Genomic DNA, 22283 nt, shown 5'->3' with positions numbered 1-22283 from the left:
CCTGACACTAATATAATGTTACATGTCAATTATACCTCAAAAAATTATTACAGTGTCCTCATAAGTAGAAAGTGGTATTTTGTGATTTTCATTTGCATTTCCCCAAAGACTAAAGATGGTACACATCTTTTCTTATCCTTGTTGGCCATTTGTACATTCTATTTAGAGAAAAGGCTCTTCAGGCCTTTTTCCATTTTTAAATTTGGGTCTGTCTTTTTTGTTGTTGTTGTTGCATTGAAAGAGTTCTTTATATATTCTGGACACTAGATCTTTATCTGCTACATTATTGCAAATATTTTCTCCTATTCTTGGAGTTGTCTTTTCACTTTCTTGATAAGTGTTGATGAAGTCTATTCTTTTCTTTGGTTGCTCTTACTTTTTAGTGTCATATATAAGAAATTATTGCCAAAAACAAGATAATGAAAATTTTTTTTTAAGATAATGAAAATTAACCCCTATGTTTTCTTCTAAGAATTCTACAGTTTTAGCTTTATATTTAGGTCTTCACTCATTTTGAGTTAGTTTTTTTAATTTGGTGTGAAGTAAGGGTGCAATTTCATTTTTTTTTCATGTATATATTCAGTAGTTCTAGTACCTTTGTTGAGACTATTTCTTCTCCATTGCATGGTGTTGGTACCCTTGTTGAAAATCAACTGAAGTCTCAATTCTACTCCATTGATCTGTATGTCTACCCTACGCCAGTACCATGGTGGTTTGGTTAACTCTAGCTTTGTAGCACATTTTGAAATTGGGATATGTGGGTTCTCCAATTTTGTTTTTCTTTTTCAACATTGTTTTGACTATTAGTTTATTGAAATTCCGTATGAATTGTAGGATCCGCATGTCAATTTCTGCAAAAAGGCATTTGGGATTTTGAGAGGAATTACATCAAATCTGTAAGCCATTTGGGGAAGTATTGCTATCATAATCATGTTAAGTCTTCCAATTCACAAACACGAATATTTTCCATTTATTTAGGTAATTTTTAATTTCTTCCAATAATATTTTGTAGTTTTCAGTGTAGAAGTGTTGAGTTCCTTTTGTTAAATTAATTCCCAAGTATTTTATTCTTTTTTAAAGATTAAATTAAAGATTTTATTTATTTATTTGACAGAGAGAAAAAGAGAGAGCACAAGAATGGAGAGTGGCAGGCAGAGGGAGAGGGAGAAGTTGGCTCCCCGCTGAGCAGAGAGCCTGATGTGGGGCCTTTTTTTTTTTTACGGACTTCAGACGAACATTTATTAAGAACCGTCGCACTCAGCTACAATAAATCCCCCTTTATAAAACTTTCCCTAGTAGTAAAAATAACCCGGCCCGGCCTCCTCTGGCAGCCCGTGAGCCGGGGCTGAGGCTGGGCTTACCTGCCCTGCCCCGATGGCCGCCAGCTGAGTCCCTCACCTCAGTGGACAACAACAGCTGGGGGGTGGGGGGGAGCGTGGTTTAGGGCTCCACGCGTGAGCCCCCGCACCCCACCCCCCACAGCCACGTGGGCCGGGTTACTCCTGCCCTCCCCATGGGCCACCAGGAATGGGGAAGGGGCACGTCATTCCGCTCCAGGTGCAGACCCTGGTATCATCACCTGAGCCAAAGGCAGATGCTTAACTGACTGAGCCACCCAGATGCCCCTTGAGTACTTTTTTTTTTTCATGAAAAGATGTTAGATTTTGGCAAGTGCTTTTCTTTTTCTGCATTAATTGATCTTGTATTTTCTTTTCTTCCTTATGTTAATATAGTGTATTGATTGATTTTTGTAATGTTGAATCACCCTTGCATTCCTGGAATAAATCATACTTGGTTGTGATGTATCATCTTCTTAAAATGCTGCTTGATTCAGCTGGTTAATGTTTTCTTGAGGATTTTTGCATCTATATTCATAAGGGATATTGGTCTATAGTTCTCTTATAATATCTTTGTATGGTTTTGTTATCAGAGTAATTCTGACTTCTTAGAGTTAGGAAGTATTTCCTCTTCTATTTTTGGAAGAGCTTGAGATGGATTAGTCTTAATACTTTAGATGTTGGTAATATTTATCAGTGAAGCAGGAGCATTTAAAAGCTCTGTTCACCCATGTATCTCCTTTCCCAACAGCTTCCTTTCCAACAGCTTTTCAGTTGCTTGTCTTGACTGTTATCCCTAGTTCCAGGCCGCTGTGGCCCAGTGCCTTTGCCTTTATTTTATTTTATTAAAGATTTTATTCATTTATTCATGAGAGACACAGAGAAAGAGAGAGGCAGAGACACAGGCAGAAGCAGGCTGCATGCAGAAAGCCCAATGTGGGACTGGATCCTGGGACTCTGGGATCATGCCCTGAGCCAAAGGCAGCCACCGCTGAGCCACCCATTTGCCACCCAGGAAACTGCTGTAGCCCAGGTCATATCACCACGTATTGGGCAAAACAAAGGCAACCCTTTGCAACAGTCCTTAAAGGAGCCATCAGACATGTTAAAGCAGTTGCAGTTCTTTGAGAATAAGGTCTGTATTGCTTTCTGTGTGTCATTAGCAACCTGCACCAAGAATTTAGGCTTCTCTGTCTTCATGACCACTGCTGATCTGAGAAGTTTGGGATTGTAGATGAGCAGTTTAAAATGTCTCAGTGCTTGCTTATCACAATGCAGCAGCTTCTTTCTTGACCAATCTTTCATCAGTCTTACAGGTTTTTGACTAGATTAGAGAGTTCTACCAGAGTTGATATGACAATTTTTGGCAGCTTATTAGTTGTTTTTGTGGAGAGATAGAGCTCTGAAATTCTCTACTCCACTTTTGGTAACATTATTTCCATACTATTTTTTACAACTTTTTATAAATCTATGAGTATTTCAAAATAAGAAGTTTAATTCTCTGACCTTCTAAGGGAACATGCCATTATAAATTCATAAAAAAATAGTCTTAGTGGCTGTTTGCAGACATTAGTTATAGAAAGTATTTTCTGTATATCTCCTTAATAATTTGGTTTAGAATATGACAACAGAGGAATTGAAAGAAAGAGATAGCGATTACTACCCTGATTTGAAGATTTCTAAATTTTAGTGTAATATTTTCTTGAGTCCCTAGTTTTTATCATTTTCACCTCTCATCTTGGTGAGATCAGTTTTCCTTGTATTAATTTATGTGTCACCTGGATGATACCCTTTTGTGGATGTTGAGGTAAGTATGATATGGTAGAGTGGAATTTGAAGGATATTTTATGAATATCTTCTATATTGAAAGGAGGGTAAATAGATATGAATAGCAAGTAAGGCAGATACAATTAGGATTTTTTTTTAAAAGATTTTATTTATTTATTCATGAGAGACACACACAGAGAGAGGTAGAGACACAGGCAGAGAGAGAGGCAGCCTCCATGCAGGGAGCCCGATGTGGGACTCGATCCCAGGACTCCAGGACCACGCTCTGGGCAGAAGGCAGGCACTAAACTGCTGAGCCATCCAGGGATTCCCCCCAATTAGGATTTAATTAGAACCCAGCTTGGGACACTTGATTGGCAGCCAGTTGAGTGGAGGACTCTTGGTTTTGGCTCAGGTCGTGATCTCAGGGTCATGAGATCAAGTCCCATTCTGTGCTGAGCACAGAGTCTATTTAACAATTTCTCTCTCTCTTCTTTTGCCCCTCCTGCCCCCCAACATGCTCTCTCTTTTTCTCTCTCTCATAAATAAATAAATAAATAAATAAATAAATAAATAAATAAATCTGTCTTTAAAAAAGAACCCAGCTTGGGTGCCTGGGTGGCTCAGTCGGTTGAGCGCCTGCCTTCAACTTGGGTCATGATCCTGGAGTTCTGGGATCAAGTCCTGCATCAGGCTCCCTGCTCAACAGGAGTCTGCTTCTTCCTCTACCTCACCCCATTCATACTCACTCTTTCTCTCATTCTCTCTGTGTCTCTCAAATAGATAGATACAATCTTAAAAAAAAAAAGAACCCAGCTTAATTACTTTTCATTAGTAATTATTAACTTTTTAAAAAATTGATTCTCTTCTCCCTTAACACTGTCACCTCTTTGTAGAGAATAGAGTAAAAATCTGTATTTATTCACTTTGGAATTAGCTTTCAAATTCTTGGTTCAGATTGGAGTCAAGAAATCTGAGCAATTTTGAAAACTTGTTGAACTTGCCTAACCAATATGTGTCAGCTTTATTATATTGACATTAACTATAATATATGTATAAAATATGATAGATTGGTTTTTAAAAAGAGCTTGCAATGTATGTAAATAGGGGCTATTTATTAACTGAAGAGATCTTTGTGGAATATATCCTATCTGATAGTACTGGATTAGGTGCTGAGAATAGAATGTGGGCAAAACCAGATTTAGTTCCTGCTTTTAAAAGCACAGTACAATCTCTACTTGGTATATTATTCCCCTATGTTGTAAAAACAGACTGCCTGTTAAATCTCTACAGCAACAGTTTGTTTCTTGCCTAGTGATTGTTGATTAGTTGTTGCTTTGTCTACATGTCTCTCCTTCCAGGATCAAAGAGCCGCCTTTATCTGGGACATTTGGGTCTCCCATCACTTTCTGCACTCTAGCCACATGGATTTTTTTCTTTTCTTGAAAAACCCAATGATTCTTTCTCCAGGGCCTTTTCCTATAAAATTCAGCTTACCTGGTACACCATACACCATATCGCACCTTCTCATCGGGTCCTTTTAAACTCATACTTAGTTAAATCTCAGCCAAAGTGTCAGTTACTTAGGGAAATTTTTACTGACACCTAAGTGTGTGTCAGCCTACAGTAATTCAGAGTGATTAGCCAGTAATAATTGATTACTAGAACAAAAGTCAATACTCTTTAGAAGATTATAACAGAAACCAGAATCTCTGTAACTTATCATCCATAATGTCCAGTATATGATCAAAGTTCATAGTCATTCAAAAAAGAAGGAAAATGACAGTCAAGCAAAATGAACAGTCAATAGATATCAACTCTAAGATTATTAGAAAACTGGACTTAGCAGAGAAAGGTTTTATTTATTTATTTATTTTTTTTTTTTTAAAAGATTTTATTTATTTAAAGAGATGCAGAGAGAGAGAGAGAGAGGGGCAGAAACACAGGCAGAGGGAGAAGCAGGCTCCACGCAGAGAGCCTGATGTGGGACTCGATCCAGGGTCTCCAGGATCAAGCCCTTGGCTGCAGGCAGTGCTAAACCGCTGCGCCACCAGGGCTGCCCCAGAGAAAGGTTTTAAAACAGCCAGTATAGGGGTGCCTGAGTGGCTCAGTCAGTTAAGCATCTGCCTTCATTCAGCTCAGGTCATGATCTTGGGGTCCTGGAATTGAGCCTTGCATCAGGCTCTACTCAGTGGGGAATCTGCTTCTCCCCTTCCCTCTGCCTCCTCCACTCTGCTCATACTCTGTCTCTGTCTATCTCTCAAATAAATAAATAAAATCTTAAAAAAATAAAGCGACTATTATAAATATGCTCAAAAATTAAAATAATATTTAAAGAGTTAAAGGAAATGAATTAATAGGTAGGGAATATCAGAAAAAAAAAGGAAGTGTAATAAGAAAGTGAAATGCAAATCCTAGGTCTGAGGAATAAATAAATGAAAATTTTCTTGTATGGATGGATATGAGGGTGATCTGGTTGTGACATCTGTCACCCCATTGATCACTAGGCTTGATTTGGCTGATCTGTCTGGCTAGGCCATCCTCTTCCTCACTGCTCCATGTGCATCCCTCACAAAGCTGTGTGCTGTATTGAAAAGGGTGACCATCCCAGATAGGAGAGGACCATTCTTCTGTCAAAGGTATACAGGTAGCTGTGCTCCCCTGCTAGAACCTCCAAATAAGCTCTCAAGGTCTATTTGTAGAACATAGGGTAGTCAAGTTTCCAAGACTCCAGACACATCCAAATGAGGTGCTGCCTGTGGCAGTCTGCATTTCTTAAAAAAAGAAAAAAAAGGAAATTTTTCTTTCTTTCTATAGGAAAGATTTCCTGTATGAACTTAACAGCTGCCTGTGCAGTCTGCATTTCTTAAAAAAAGAAAAAAGAAAAAAGGAAATTTTTGTTTCTTTCTAAAGGTAAGATTTCCTGTATGAACTTAACAGCAGATTGGAGATAACAGAATAAAGAGGAAATGTCAGTAGAAATTATCCAATCTTAGAAATATAAAAAGAAAAAAAAAGATTGAAAGAAAATGAATAGAGCCTCTAGGATCAGTGGAAAAATGTTAGTTTTGCATGTGTGTAATTGGAGTCCTGGAAGAGGAGAGGGATGATGATAGGAAGCATTTTTGAAGATATAATGGATGGAATTTTCTCAAATTTGATCAAAAATATTGATAAACAAAAATATATTGATAAACTACTGATCAAGGAAACTCATATTACTATATGATCTACCAGTTCTATTCATAGATGTTTTACCAAGATAAATAAAATGTGCCCACAAGATTTGTATACAAATTGTTCCAGTTACTATTGCTGCATAACCTTCCCAGATTTAGTAGCATAAATAAAGCCGTTTTATCATGCTCTTGGATTCTGTAGTTAAGAATTTGAGAAAAGACAGGTGAAGATGACTTTTCCCTTTTTTCAATGTCTGTGGTCTTAGCTAACAGTGCTCAAAGGCTAGGGCTGATTGGGGGCTGGAATTATCTGAAAACTCACTCTTAAGTCTGCTGGTTGATGCTGACTCTTAGCTAGGACTCAGTAAGATTGTCTATGGAGAACACCTACAGGTGGCATCACCGTGTTAGTCCTTGGGCATTTTCATAATACAGTGGATAGGTTTCAAGAATGATGGTCCCACAGAGAATCAGGTGGAAACTGTATCACCTTGTATGACCTAATCATAATACCAAGCTTACTTACATTCAAAAGGAAGTTACATTGATTCCACTTCTTGATGAAAGGTATGTGCAAGTTATCTTGTAAGGAGATTATGTTGTGATCATCTTCAGAAAATACAGTCTATCACATGAATGTTTAAAGCACCTTGATTCATAATAGCCCCAAACTGGAAGTAATCTGTATGCCCATCAACCAGTAAATAGGTAAAATAAGAAAGAACAAGTCAGCATAAGACCAAGCTATGGATACACTCAATGGCATGAATAAATCTCAAAAACATTATGATAAGAAGATGAAGCCAGAAACACATGTACATAATATATGATTCCATTTGTATGTAGAAGCTCTTATGCATGCTGAAGTAATCTATAGTGATAGAAATCAAATCAGTAGTTGCCTGGGTTAGGGGGTTGGAAGGTTGACTGGAAAGGATGGCTACATAGAACTGAACACTTTCAATGTGTACATTTCAGCGTATATAAATTATACCTCAAAGTTGATTTTTAACAATTTAAAAAAATATTTAACAATTAAAAAAACTAAGGTCAGGTAGGAATTAGAAATAAGCATACAACTCTTTTGAGGAGTTTTAATGTAAAACAGGAACAGAGAAATATGAAACTAGCTGAAGAGGAAATGAGGTTAAGAATTTCTTGGGGGGAGTGAATATTAGAGAGAAATTTAATTAGGGAGAGACAGAGACTTGTTAAAACAATTTTGTTAGGTGGGCAAGAGAGGATGGTTGCAGTTCATTATTCAAAGGATTGGCCTCAGGATTATGGACAATTCATTTGTAATTAACAGAAGGGAAGATAGAGCACAAAGATACAGATGCTTCTAGATAGGTAGACATTTGGGAATTTGTGGAAGTTCTCTTCTGATTGTTCAGTGAAATAGAAATTAAGATTATCAACTGAGATTAAGAATGGGAAGAAGGTTTTAGAGTTTTGAGCACCAGGTAGAATGAGCGGGGGAAAGTGAACAGATTGTGAAGCAACTGCATGATTGGCACGCAGCATTGAGGGCCTGCTTAAAGTTTGTGGTCATAATTTGTAAGTGTTGTTTTAGTTGTTTTTTTTTCTACCTTGTTAAGCTGCATGGGTACTGAAGTGGACCAGGTGGAGAATCAGATTTTACCAGGGGTGTATAAACAATTAAGGGCAAAGTAGTTGAGGGAGTACATTAAAAATGATGATTAGAATTGACTAAAGAGTTTGAAATGGTGAGGAGAATATTGGGAAGCGACATTAGGTCCTGGAATGGTCAAAAGGTTTTGGGGTCTGCATGGAGGATGCGCTGAAAAGATAGGAGAAGTCAGAGGGGATAATAACAAAGGCTAGGGCAGTGGTTCTCAAAGTATTATATGAGGATCTCTTGAGGGTCCCTAAGAACCTTTCATATAGTCTACAAGCTTAAAACTATTTTCATAATAAAATGGGCTTTTGTCTTTTTCACTCCCATTAATGAGTATATAGTGTTGCTTTCCAGAGGCTATGTAAATGATGACTAAATGGATATATGCTTATAAGTCTTGTGTTTTAAAAATTTCTTTTTTTTTTTTTTAAGATTTTATTATTCATTCATGAGAGACATGCACACACAGAGGCAGACATAGGTAGAGGGAGAAGCAGGCTTCATGCAGGGAGCCCAATGTGGGACTTGATCCTAGGACTCCAGGATCACACCCTGGGCTGAAGGCAGGTGCTCAACCGCTGAGCCACCCAGGGATCCCTGTTTTGTTTTTGAATATAGTAAATATCAATAGATATTAACCTACATAAATAAGCGATTTCAGAGCTTCAATGATTTTTAAAAATAATTTTATGTACAATTTTAGATATATATTTTTAAAGATTTTATTTATTTATTCATGAGAGATATACAGAGAGAGGCAGAGACATATGCGGAGGGAGAAGCAGGCTCCCTGTGGGAGCCTGATGCCGGTCGGACTCGATCCCAGGACCCTGGGATCACAGCCTGAGCCAAAGGCAGATGCTCAACCACTGAACCGCCCCTACAATTTTAGATTTATGGAAAAGTTGTAAACATAGTACAGAGTATTCCCATATATCCCACACCTAGGTTCAGCTTCTCTTAATGTCATTTTTAGGATAGTGCATTTATCATTACGATTACATTGCTATTAACTAAATTCCAGACTTCATTGGGATCTCACCAGTTTTTCCATTACTGTCCTTTTGCTATTCTAGGATCTTTTCCAGGATACCATATTGTACTCTGTTGTCATGTCACCTTATACTCTCTTGTCTATAAGAGTCTCACGGTTGTTTTTGTCTTTTTATGACCTTGTTACTTTTGAGGAGTACAGCTCAGATATTTTGCAGAACATCACTCAAATGTTTTTTTAATATTTTCTCATTATTATACTGGGTTTATAGGTTTTGGGAAAGAATACCACAGGGGTAAAGTGCCCTTCTCAACATATCCTATCAGGGGTATGTGATATTCACATAACATCACAGATAAGGTTAATCTTGATCAAGTCAATGTTTGCCAGATTTCTCCACTATAAATTACTCTTTTCCCCTTTCCATACTGTATTCATTGGATCAAATTACTGTGTCCAGATCATTCTCAATAGGGCAAGGCAGGGACTAAACTACTCCTGGATATATCATTTGGAATTCTTCCAAGAGGAAGACTTGTTTCTTGCTCTCTAAATTTTGTTTATTTGTTTGTTTCAATATGGACTCATATGTTATTTTATACTTTGGATACCACGTTATTTGTTTTATTGCTCAAATTGTTCTAGCTTTGGCTGTTGGATGTTCTTTCAAGTTGGTTTAATATCTTAAAGTGTAAAGTAGCCCTGACCAAATGTTTGTGAATACCTGGTTTAGGATGTGATCATAGGCTTGAGTAGCTGAGGCAGGAAGCCAGACAATGTTATTGGAAGAGATTTTTAGGAATTAAGAGTTCAGGATATGAGAAAATAACCACCAAGATTTTAAATTATCTTTTTTAAAAAGCTTTATTTATTTATTTATTTATTTATTTATTTATTTATTAAATATTATTTAGATATTATTAAATAAATTTATTTATTTAAAGACTGAGAGAAAGAGAGAGCACAAACAGTGGCAGAGGGAGGAGAAAGAAACCACCAGACTTCTAGCTGAGCATGGGGCCCGGCTAGGAACTTGATGTCACAACCGTGGGATCATGACCCCAGTTGAAACCAGGAGTCAGACAGTTAACCGACTGCACCACCCTGGTGCTCCAGTCACCAAGAGTTTAAATAGGAGTAGCTTGGGGGATCCCTGGGTGGCGCAGCGGTTTGGCGCCTGCCTTTGGCCCAGGGCGCGATCCTGGAGACCGGGGATCGAATCCCACATCAGGCTCCCGGTGCATGGAGCCTGCTTCTCCCTCCGCCTGTGTCTCTGCCTCTCTCTCTCTCTCTGTGACTATCATAAATTAAAAAAAAAAAAAAAAAAAAAAAAATAGGAGTAGCTTGAAAGACAGACAGTGAGCCAGAGCTAAGGTCATTTAGAAATGAAGGGGAAGATGGTAGGGGAATTGATTGATAGACAAAAGCTACATGAGTTTCAAAGAAACGTCTGGTGGATGGTTTGAAAGGAGAGAGAAAGAATGATCTGAAATGTTAATAAGGAGGAAGGGAGACAGACCTAGTGGTTTCTTCCAAGGCTATGTGAGGAAAAGCAGTCATCTGAGATAACCGCAGGGAAAGCAGTGTCTTCAGAGAAGAGACCTGGGTTTCATACTAGAAAAAGAAGAAAGAGACATTCAGAGAATTGTTAAGGACATAGAGGATTTTGCTGCTAACAGATTGTCAGTTTCAGAAGGCACAGTGAAAAAACTTCCTTCCAGAATTAGGGTGGGATGGGAGATGGTGGTAAAACCGAGAATGTGCAAGAGTTAAGAAGATTAGTGTGTGAGGGCTGAGTGTAACCTGGGAGCTGTAGTTTCTTGTGGTGGCCAACATAAACAAGGATCCAGGGGTGAAGGGAATGATAACTTTTGTCTTGGTAGACCTGAAACACATAGTGGTGGTGAGGCTGTGAAAGTTTCAAGGGTGCGGAGGAATTTTGAAGCCTTTCTTTTGAGCAGTGCAGAAGAAGGCAAAGAGGACAATTTTACTTGAGCTTGAGCACGTGCTAAACAAGTGAGTATTCAGATTAACTCAGCTATGCAATTGGGGGCTCCTGTTTGATCTCTGTCAAGTGGAAGATAAGAGGCTTAAACTGTCTGGTGTTACTCATGTATAATATACACACAGAAAAATGCACAAATTAGTGTGGGGCTTGGTGAATTTTCACCAAATGAACACACCTGTGTAACCAGCCCCTACATCAAGAAGCATAACATTACTAGAACCAAAAAAGTATTCCCTTAAGGGCAACTGTTATCCTAGCTTTTTTTTTCTTTTTTTTAAGATTTATTTATTCATGAGAGGCACAGAGAGAGAGAGAGGCAGAGACACAGGCAGAGGGAGAAGCAGGCTCTACGCAGGGAGCCTGATGTGGATCCCAGGACTCCAGGATCACACCCTGAGCCCAAGGCAGATGCTCAACCGCTGAGCCACCCAGGTGTCCCTTGTTACCCTAACTTTTAACAATTGATTAGTTTTGCCTGTTCTTGAAGTGTATGCAAATATAATTATAGAGTATATTTTCTTGTGTCTGCCTTCTTTTCCACAACATTGTGACACTATTATAGTTATAGTTCACTTCATGTGTGGAGCCGGATGCGGGACTCGATCCTGGGACTCCAGGATCACGCCCTGAGCCCAAGGCAAATGCTCAACTGCTGAGCCACCCAGGCATCCCTGTTTCTACTTTTTAACTATTTACAAAAACTGCTGCTATGAAAATTCCTAAGCACATCTTTCAGAAAACATATATCCATGTTTCTATATGGTATATTTTTTATGGGTGGAATTGCTGGGTCTATGGAAGATGAATGTGTTTTAAGTTTAGAAGATATTGCCGAAAGGTTTTCCAAGATATTGTACTTATTTATATCCACACCAGCTTGTATGCGTATTCTGTTTGCTCCATACCTTTTTCAATGCTTGGTATTATTTGTCATTCATTCTAGCCATACTTTGAAATGTGTGTGTGTGTGTGTGTGTGTGTGTGTGATATTTTATTGTGGGTTTTAATTAATGAAGCTGAACACCTTTCGTATGTTAGGTTTCCATTTGGGTAAGTGACGTGCTTGTTTTTCCTATTGGAGTTGTTTGCCTTTTCCCTACTAATTTGAGTTCTGTATGTTTTGGATATGAAGCTCTTGTCAGATATGTGAAATGCAAATATCTTTATCCTACCCTGTGGCTTTACCTTTTTATTCTTAGTGGTAACTTTTAATAAATAGTAGTTCTTCCCCCCCCCCAGCTTTATTGATGTATGATTAACAAAAGTTATATATATTTAAGGTATAAATGATGTTTTGATATGCCACAATCAAACTGATTAATATATCCATCACCTTACATAGTTATCTTTGTGTGTGTGTGTGTGTGTGGTGAGAACACTTAAGATCTACTCTTAGTAAATTTCAAGTATACGTTTTTAACTGTAGTTACTATACTATATGTACATTGGATCTCCAGAACTTACTCATCTGATGACTGAAAGTTTACTCCTTTTTTTAAATTTTATTTTTATTAAAGATTTTATTTATTTATTCATGAGAGACAGAGAGGCAGAAACACAGGCAGAGGGAGAAGCAGGCTCCATGCAGGGAGCCCGACGTGGGACTCGATCCTGGGTCTCCAGGATCGCGCCCTGGGCTGAAGGCGGTGCTAAACCGCTGAGCCACCTGGGCTGCCCCAGCATTTGTCTTTCTGTGTCTGGTTAATTTCACTTAGCATAATGTCCTCCAGGTTCATCTGTGGGGTTGTCACAAATGGCAGAACTGCCTTCTTTTTAGGACTGAATAATATCCTGTTGTGTGCTATATTTTCTTTATTCATCCGTTGGCAGGCAGAAGTTCTTACTTACTTTTAATGAAGTCCAATTTATTTTTTTAACTGCCTTATGATTAGTACTTTTGTGCCTCTTGTTTAAGAAACCTTTGCATACTCCAAGTTTATGAAGGTATTCTTTTATGTTTCCTTCCAAATGCTTTGTTTTACCTTTTTTCACTTAAATCTATAGATCCATGGAACTGATTTTTGCATAAAGTGTGAACTAGTGGCCATAGTTCTCTTCCCACAGTAACCATGTTACTGTCTATTGACTTAAGCCTCATTTAATTTAAAGACTGTGCTTTTCCTACCGAATTACAGTGTCACTTTTGTTATAAATCAGGTGACATATATATGTAAGTCTGTTTCTGGCTACTCTGTTTCATTACTGTTGTTGTTGTTGTTGTTTTTTTCCTGGTCCTTCTGATAATACCACACTGGCTTAACTACTATGATGTTGGTAAGTTTTCTAGTAAACCCTGATATTTAGAAGTTCAAGTCCTATAGCTCTGTTGTTCTTCAAGATTGCTTTGACTATCTTTGATCCTTTGCAAATCCCTCTTGATTCCTTTTAACCTTTAAAAAATTAGTCTTAATTTTAAGTAGGGAGTTATTTTAAATTTTATCTCCCCAATTCTCTGTAATTTGATGTAGAATGGTTTTATTTGTGATAATTTTCTGTCCTACTAGATAAACAATGCCTAAATTTAAAAAAAGAACACTTATTTGCATTTATATTTACTTTGTTCCATTTTGTTTCACAAATACGTATAATATAACAAGGTAAAAATAAGTAGATCCAGGGGTACCTGGGTGGCTCAGTTGGTTAAGTGCCTGACTTCAGCTAAGGTCATGATTTCAAAGTCATCAGGCCCTGCCCTCCCTGGGAGTCTGCTTGTCCCTTTCCCTCTCTCTCTGCCCTTACCCTCACCCTCCACTCATTCTCTTTCTCTCTCTCTCTCTCAAATAAATAAATAAAACCTTTTAAAGAAAAAGTAGACCCAGGCAGAAAAAAAGTGAAACAAGAGAAAGAATTAATTCAGGCCTGCTTTTTTATGTATAGGCAGAAACTGTGACTCCCATCTTATTAGAATCAAAGCAAAGATAGTCAGTTATGAGAGTCACAGTATCCGTATGTAAAAGCAAACTAATTATTCTATTTTTTAAAAGATTTTATTTATTTGAGAGAGAGGGAGAGAGAGAGAGAGAGAGAGAGCTAGCATACACACAGAGTGAAAAGGATGAACAGACTTCTGCCAAGCAGGGAGCCTGTTGTGGGGCTCAATCCCAAGACCCTGGAATCATGACCTGAGCCAAAGGCACACAGACACTTAACTGAGCCACTCAGGTGCCCCACAAACAGTTATTCTAAAGGAGAGTTCTTGCTGGTGGTAAAAACTGAAGATGTGAATTTTCTCCTCTTTTGGATTTTAAAGGTGATAACATACGATCTAGCAGGGTAACATTTAGGACACCATTGCAAAGCCCAGTTTATCTGAATGGACAATTCTATAAAATCAGTAGAATGATACAAATATGTGGTTTTTGATAGTTTGATTTGACCTAAGGATAAAATTAGGAATAAAAAATAAGTGGGCTATTTTTTTAAATTAATTTTTATTGGTGTTCAATTTACCAACATACAGAAAAACACCCAGTGCTCATCCCGTCAAGTGTCCACCTCAGTGCCCGTCACCCATTCCCCTCCAACACCCGCCCTCCTCCCCTTCCACCACCCCTAGTTCGTTTCCCCGAGTTAGGAGTCTTTATGTTCTGTCTCCCTTCCTGATATTTAGTGGGCTATTTTTAATTCTAAAAAAGTAACATGCATATCTCTCAATTCTTAATGAATGAATATATATGTGTGTGTGTGTTTATACGTATTTTTCTTAACCATAGTTTTATTTATTTATTTTTTTAACCATGTTTTTAATGAGAATTGGATAATAGAAACCTTAGAGTATATTCTTTGGCAAGAACCTGTGTTGTTCATTAAGGCATATCTGTAAGTTGTAAACAAAAATGATTAAATAAAACTTTCACAGTAAAAAAAAAAGGCCTCTCTGTACACTTTGATAGATAGCTGAGAAGAGGCTATATGAGTTGATATTCTTCAATAGTAATATTTCATAGTATTAAAACTTTATTGCCACTGTAATAAGTGCTTTAATTTGTATTATTTATTACTGTAGTAAGTGCTTTTATTTGCATTTTTTATTTTAATCCTCACAATAACCACTTGAAAGTAGGTACTGTGGCTATCTGTATTTCACAGATGAAAAAAGTATGGTAATACTACAAATAAGTAATAGAATCAGGATTCAGTTTCTGGCAATTATGCTTCTATTTCTATTACCTGATAATGCTGATGAAAATTAAGAAGCCTAATACAGGATTTGTGCCTGAATTAGGAGGTTAGGAAATTCAGATAGAGCTAAGATTTTTCTTCAAGAGGCAGTTTCTAGGTTTACTCTCATACAAATGGTGAAGAAAACCACATTGTACTTTCACAAAAATTTTGCTTGAGATAAATTTGTTTTGCATTTTCTTTAGCTTCTTTTTTTTTCTTATTTTTATTTAACTAAATCCCAGTCTTGTGAATAACTATTGTTGAATATGATCATTATCCTGAATATTATCACTTTTACTCTTGTTTTATGAGTATTAAGCTTTCAGGGAACCAAATCGCTGGTCTAAATATATTATAAAGAATCAAAATATAAGCAAATTGAATTACTTAAATGCTTTCTATGAAGTCAATTTTTTCACGTCTTTTTATATTTTTACAGTTTTAAAATATTTTCTGCAATTTTCTTAAAACGCATAATATTTTGGAACTATTTCATTGAAACTAGGGGAAAGTGTTCAGTATGTTTTGCAGCTGGCATTCCTGAAAGCTAAATGAAAATTGCAGAGCCAATTTCATTACGTTGTGATATTTATACTTTTATTCAAATATTTGTGTTTGAATGCTTGTTTGTGTACATTGTTTTGAAATGAGCTTAGTAATTTATGCTTGAAACTGCTTTAATTTCACAAATAAGAAGTAACTACATTTTAGAGGATTAGTTCTATTCATTGTAATCTGACTATATAAAATGTATTTAAAATTTTAGCATTTTTCTATGTTAACTTCCAGGTCGAAGGTCTAGAACAGATGTGGAAAGATGTTCACTTCAGAAAAAGGGGCTGTGGAGGAATGGTTGTCAGAGTTTAAGGTAATATTATTGTTTCAATATAATAATTATATACCAAAGAAGTTTTTTTTTTTTTAAAGATTGTATTTATTCATTCATGAGAGACCCAGAGAGGCAGAAACATAGGTAGACAGAGAAGCAGGCTTCCTGTGGAGAGTGTAATGCGGGACTCATCCCAGGACCCTGGGATCATGACCCAAGCCAAAGGCAGATGCTCAACCACTGAGTCACCCAGGCACCCTTGTTTGGGGCTTAAATCTCAGTGGCTCTTTTTAAAATATTATTTTACTTCTTATAATTTTTATTTTTTTTATGACTGAAAGGCTAAGAACCTACGGAAGCAAAAATATGGGCCAACAAATCTTAATAAGGAAGTATTTACATATAGTAATTTTTTCCAGAAAATCAATTCCTTTTTTATCCCAAGTGGTTAAAAGAGTTTGTTTTCTCTTTTCATAGCAACACCACAAAGAATGGTTAAAGTTTCTGAACGTTAATGTTACCCTCTCCAACCATCAAAGATTTGTGATTGAAATGTGTCTCCCAATTTGGAGGGCAATGAGAGTGGGTATGATCAACAATGAGAAGATGGGAAGGTATCTGCCCACCTTTCTACCAATGGATCCTTCTCTAGCTGGCTGATTTTTGTTTTCTTACGAACTTTTCTCTATAATAGCTAAAATTGTGTTCTTTTTTTGGGGGGGGGAGGGGAGCAGCAGAGGGAGAAGGAGAAAAAGAGGGAATCTTCAGCAGGCTCCACACCCAGTGCAGAGCCTGACATGGGGCTCTGTCTTTCAACCCTGAGATCATGATCTGAGCAAATACCAGCAGTTAGTTGAACCCTTAACAAACTGAGCTACCCAGGCAACCCTAAAACTGTATTCTTTAACTAGTTAATTGCTTGCTCCTGGTCCTCTGGGTCTTCTTACACATAATTATGTGAACTTCATGATGATGAACCATAGGAATGAGGGTTTGGGCTGTAACTGTCACTGTCCAGCCTAGTTAGACCACAATGTTCAGGGACAAATGTATAGCCTGTCAAAGTCAGACTTATTGGCTTGTTTCCAAGAGGGAGACTATACAACAGGCACTGTATGGGCATCTTGCCAAACAGAGGACAAGACAAAATTATAGGATTTGGAGGAAAAGTGAAGTTTAGATGAAATGTAAATGAAATAGTATTTTGATGAGCTCAAAACAAAGCAGGGCTGTGTATAAATCTGGTGTGGACTTCAAAGTGGACCCAGGGTCATGTTGACTTGGAAACTACAAAGTTAACGTCTATGTGGAATGTTGTGTTCAGAAGTTCTGGCTTCTTATCTGAAGCTCTGGCTTGGTTGGAAATCAAGCCTGCTTCTTGGCGTCAAGGTGACTTAGATCCTCCAGGCAAGAGTGGGATGTTTCATTCTTACTGATGTATGTTCATACAGCAAAGTTTTTTGATATTTATGATTTTAGATAACAAGGCTTCTCAGTGAGTAAGAATACAGTTAGTCACTCAAAAAGGGAGGTTGTTATGAAGCTTCAGCTGCAGCGTGTCCTTGAGAGAAGCAATGTTTCCTGTTAATTTTGCAGCTGGCCTTATCAGTCATTATTACCTCATTCTAACAAATGGCTGGGCAGATTTTCACTTTGTCAGTTATTATAGTCATGAGTTGATTATCCTTCTATGGATCCCCTAAGTTATCATAAAGTGATGTAGAATCTTATAAAAGTACACTGTATATAGTGCTTTCTACATATTTAATATTTAATTTATTCATTCATGAGTGATACACAGAGAGGCAGAGACATAGTCAGACAGAAGCAGGCTCCATGCAGGGAACCTGATGTGGGACTCGAGCCTAGGATTCCAGGATCACGCCCCGGGTCAAAGGCAGACACTTAACCACTGAGCCACCCAGGTGTCTCACCTTCTACATGTTTGAGTAATTTGATTAAACATTCCACATATGTTATTTTTATGAGTGTTTAGAGTGTTTTCAAGCTTTTTTATTTTTTGCTTCAGAAGTGTTTAACATGGTTCATTATATCATGATTTTTTAAAAAAATAATTATTTGTGAAAGAGAGGGATAGCCACATGTGTGTACATGCATGAGTGCAGGGAGAGGCAGAGGGAGAAACAGACTCTCCTCTGAGAAAACAGCTGGACATGGAGCTTAATCCCAGGACCCTGAGATCATGACCTGAGCCAAAGACAGACTCTTAACTGGCTGAGCCACCCAGGTGCCCCATCATGATTTTTTTGACAAGTTGATGGAAACTGTCAAGTGTAAGAGTTGAGTACTACTTCTAGGGCATTGTTATGTTTAATAGTGAATACAAATTTGCAAAACAAACATAGCCAGCCAGTTAGCCATTTTTTAGTATGGGAGTTGAGGAAAGGGGGCATGTTGAAGGATGGGGTATTGGGGAGGGTTCAACTATTAAGGCAAATAATTGAAAATCGTGACTTATTCCCTTACTTTCCTGTCCGTTTATTTCTTCCCTTTCTCCTGGCTTGGATATGTAGGACCCTAGCAAGTGTAGCAGTGAAGGGTAATGGGGCAGTGCAGTAATATGGGCAATAGTTTGCCACAGTGTTTGAGGAAGTGGATAGTTGGGCAGAGGGTTGCAGAGGTAATAGGTAGAAGACTCAGCCAGAGTGATTACATTGGTAAGTTGGTTACTTTGAGTAAGTAAGTAAATATATGGAGGATAATGAGAGTTATCTGTGAGAGTTAACTGTGTCTGAGAAAGAAATTAGAAACATGGACAGGAAAAAACAAGAAAGAATGCTAAGGTGTTAAACTGGAATTGGAACAATCAATATGAACTAATGGTTCTAAATATGTATATGATAAAGCTATACATGTAAAACCACATATATATATATATGTTACATGTTTGGGTTAAAATATTTAAGAAAGGAAGTTTGGATTCATTTATATATATATAAATATATATATATAATATATATATATATAGATATAGATCTCTCTCTCTCTCTCTCTCTCTATAGAGGGGGAGAGAGAGAGAGAGAGAGATGGGGGGGAAGCCTGTTTGGCTTTTTTTTTTTTTTTTTTAAGATTTTATTTATTTATTCATGAGAGACACACACAGAGAGAGGCAGAGACATAGGCAGAGGCAGGCTCTATGCAGGGAGCCCGATGTGGAACTCGATCCCGGGACTCCAGAATGACGCCCTGGGCCAAAGGCAGACTCTCAACTGCTAAGCCACCCAGGCATCCCTGGTTGTTTAATATGATAACTATCGTGCTATTAAGGCTAAGATCATTAGATTGACAAAGGTATAGTACAAAGCATATAGGGCTGAGAAGTCAGAAACACTTTGATGTAATTATAATTATTCTGCTAGGTAGTTTTATGATGTTGGAAAAATCACGTTAACTTTTTTAGGTTTCAGTATCCTAACCAGAAAAAGTGAAGTGGCTGGTCTATGAGGATGATTTTAGTTTTGTATTGTTCCATGGCCGAAATCTGAACCCTCAACCCTATAACTTCATTCACCACACTTGTAAGCGCACAAAGACAACACAGTTTGCTTTGTGCAATTTTTTTTTCCTCTTTGGAAAAACTATTCAATATCTACTCTAGCTATGGGCCCTCATTAGTATTTCTTTTATATACCAACAAAGTGATTAGACTTGAGACTCATTATTTTAAGAATTTCATGAGTAGTTTCTTTTTTTTTTTTTAGATTTTTCAAAAATATATATTTATGTGAGAGAGAGAGAATGAATGAATGGGTTTTGTTGGGGGTGGGGGAGGTACAAAAGGAGAGGAAGAGAAACAGACTCCCTGCTGAGCAGGGATCCTGGTGCAGGGCTAGACCTCAGGACCCCTGAGATCATGACCTGAGCCAAAACCAAGAGTCAGATGCTCAACCAATTGGGCTATCCTGGCACCCCAAGGTTTTATGTGTTTATTCATTTGAGAGAGAGAGAAAGAGAGAGCATGCACATATATAAGTGGGGTGTGGGGCAGAGACGGAAGGAGAGGGAGAGAGAGAATTTCTCAAGCAGACTCCACCTGGTGTGCAGAGCTGGATGAAGGGCTCAGTCCCAAGACTTGAGATCATGACCTGAGCCAAAACCAAGAGCTGGCCGCTCAACTGAATGAGTCTCCCAGGCACCCTTCCATTGTAATCTTTTCAAAGATTTATTTATAAAGTATTATCTTTCAGATTGTATTGTGCTTTTCTTAATGCTATGTATAGATTTTATTTATCTAGCAGATATCTAGACTCCTAACTTTTTAAATTTTCCTGTAGTCACTGAATCTTAAAATCTAATCTTGTGTATAATGTTGCTGAACAGAGTTGTTTTATTTATTGGTTCTCCATCCATCTGTCTGTCTTTATTAATTCTCTTCCACCCAACCCATATCACCTCCTTACATTTTAAAAAACCATCTGCCAAATGATACTTTAGTATGAGGCATCTGTCTTCTTCAAATTTTGCCAAGACTAATTTCCCATTATTTTATTTTATTTTTTTTGTCTCCAGTTCTGCCTTCTGAAAAGTGAGAAAACTTAGCTGATATTTCAGGCTAGTAGCTTTGAATTAGTACAGTGCAAGAAAATGTAAAGGTTTGTTGTAATAGTATTTAAATTCTTCAGTCTCTATTAGATTTTAAGTTTTTCAAAGCATTGTTCATAAACACAGCAATTATATTTCCTCCCCTTCCATAGACGAAAGTAGCTTTTCTCACATTTACAAAATGAAATAATGACAGAATTGTGCACTAATTTTTAGAAGACCTTTCCTCTCATTTAGCAATATATTCCTAGACCCAGGGTATTTTCTGGGGTTTATCTTTTCAGAGAAGACCTAGCTATCCTTTTGCCTTTAGTTGTTTCACAGAAAGTATTTTACAGAAAAAGAAAGAAAGAAAGAATTTTACCTCATGAGGGTTAATTGGTACATAAACTAAAAATTGTAATTCACCTTTTTTATGAATGTTATGGTTTTAGCCTAGGTAGTATATGTAATATTATAATATTTTTTATTCACTAATCATTTTTTAAGATTTATATTTCAATTCATTTAGTTTTAAATTTTATAGTTAGATACACATGTAATAGTGGGTTTTTTTTTGTGATAGTGTATTTTATACATATAAGTCGGATTCACTTCCATTCAGGGACTTAAAAATCTGTTGTTTATTTGACCATTATTCCCTTTTATATAAATTCCCCTAGTATTAGGTTACTCTTGATCAAATAACGGAAATTAAATGTTGCCTGGAGATCTTTTGTTACATGCTTTTGAAATATTGAAGAATGGCCTAATCTCTTTATGTAAGTAGTTGCTGTGAAACTCTTTTTTTTTTTTTTTTACTTTGGAGAATGGTGGAAGGTTTCCAGGTAGTTCACATTTACTTAGCATTCTGGTAAACAAAACTATCTTATTGACTTAAAAAAAGAATCTATTCGCTTATATATCTTAAGATGAAATGTGACCTATTTTTAAAGAATCTACTGAAGTGTAAATGGTGGCAATGTTTATTTCTTATTCTGTTCACCTATAATAAATCCCTTCAGCAAAGGTTTGAATATGAGGCCTTGTGCTGAGTGCCACGGATGGAGAGATGAATGATAAAATAGTTCTTTCCCTTAAGGAGCTCATGGTAAAGTAAAAATGAATCACATATCAGTGGTATAAACATTCATGCTGTTTAATTTTCTATGTTTATGGACATGTACACTTACATACACTAACCATAACTGTTTTAAATTATGAAATACTAGGAGGTGGGACATGTAAGAAATAGTGTACATCTTGGAATGACTGTTAGGAATATTTTGAGATATTATATGTACTGCAGGATTAGTATTTGTTAATTGATTGAAGTAATTTACATAAGAAAAAATAAGGACTTGGAGAGGATATTAAGAAAGGGGTATACTCTAGAAGGGTAAGTTTTTTCATTTGTTATAATGAAGTGTTTTGTTTTTGTTTTTGTTTTCAGATTTCACAATTACTTTTACCCAAAACTGTCTGACTAAAATTTTATTTCTTCCCATTCCTCTCTGGTCATGGTATCTTTTCTGAATGGGTGGTGCTGGCAAGCTGTAATTGGTTGTCCATGTTTTAAATGGCATTAGGAAAACTAGTTTGAAAAAAAAAAAAGGAAAACTAGTTTGTTGATAGTGTGGCTTTTTCTCTAGTTCTGAGAGGTCTAAAATTTGCCCCTTACTCCTAAATTAATAGTTACTATATGTAACTCAGTAGTTACTTTGATAGATGATCTGTGGCTTTAAGGTTTGAAACATTATCAGATTCTTATATAACATGTTTATTAAGAAGTAGGATCAATATCACTAATGAGATTTGTAACTT

General features: G+C 37.0%; 1 protein-coding gene across 3 annotated transcripts in view; it reads left to right on the top strand.

Moving 5' to 3' along the window:
- HYCC1 (hyccin PI4KA lipid kinase complex subunit 1) overlaps nt 1-22283 on the top strand; it is a 98553-nt gene that overhangs the window by 32591 nt on the left and 43679 nt on the right. For 2 of the 3 annotated variants that reach the window (XM_025993152.2, XM_025993153.2), the window contains exon 2: nt 15878-15956. In XM_025993152.2, the coding sequence (XP_025848937.1) occupies nt 15906-15956 (51 nt within the window). In that variant the 5' untranslated portion in view covers nt 15878-15905. Of the gene's footprint in view, nt 1-5921; nt 6018-15877; nt 15957-22283 lie in introns of those variants that run through there. The other variant, XM_072764533.1, reaches the window with a different exon arrangement.

The sequence above is a fragment of the Vulpes vulpes genome, chromosome 7 (genome assembly GCF_048418805.1).
Source record: "Vulpes vulpes isolate BD-2025 chromosome 7, VulVul3, whole genome shotgun sequence".
In the NCBI taxonomy this organism is placed as follows: Eukaryota; Metazoa; Chordata; class Mammalia; order Carnivora; family Canidae; genus Vulpes; species Vulpes vulpes.
This window is presented reverse-complemented; position numbering and strand designations above follow the sequence as displayed.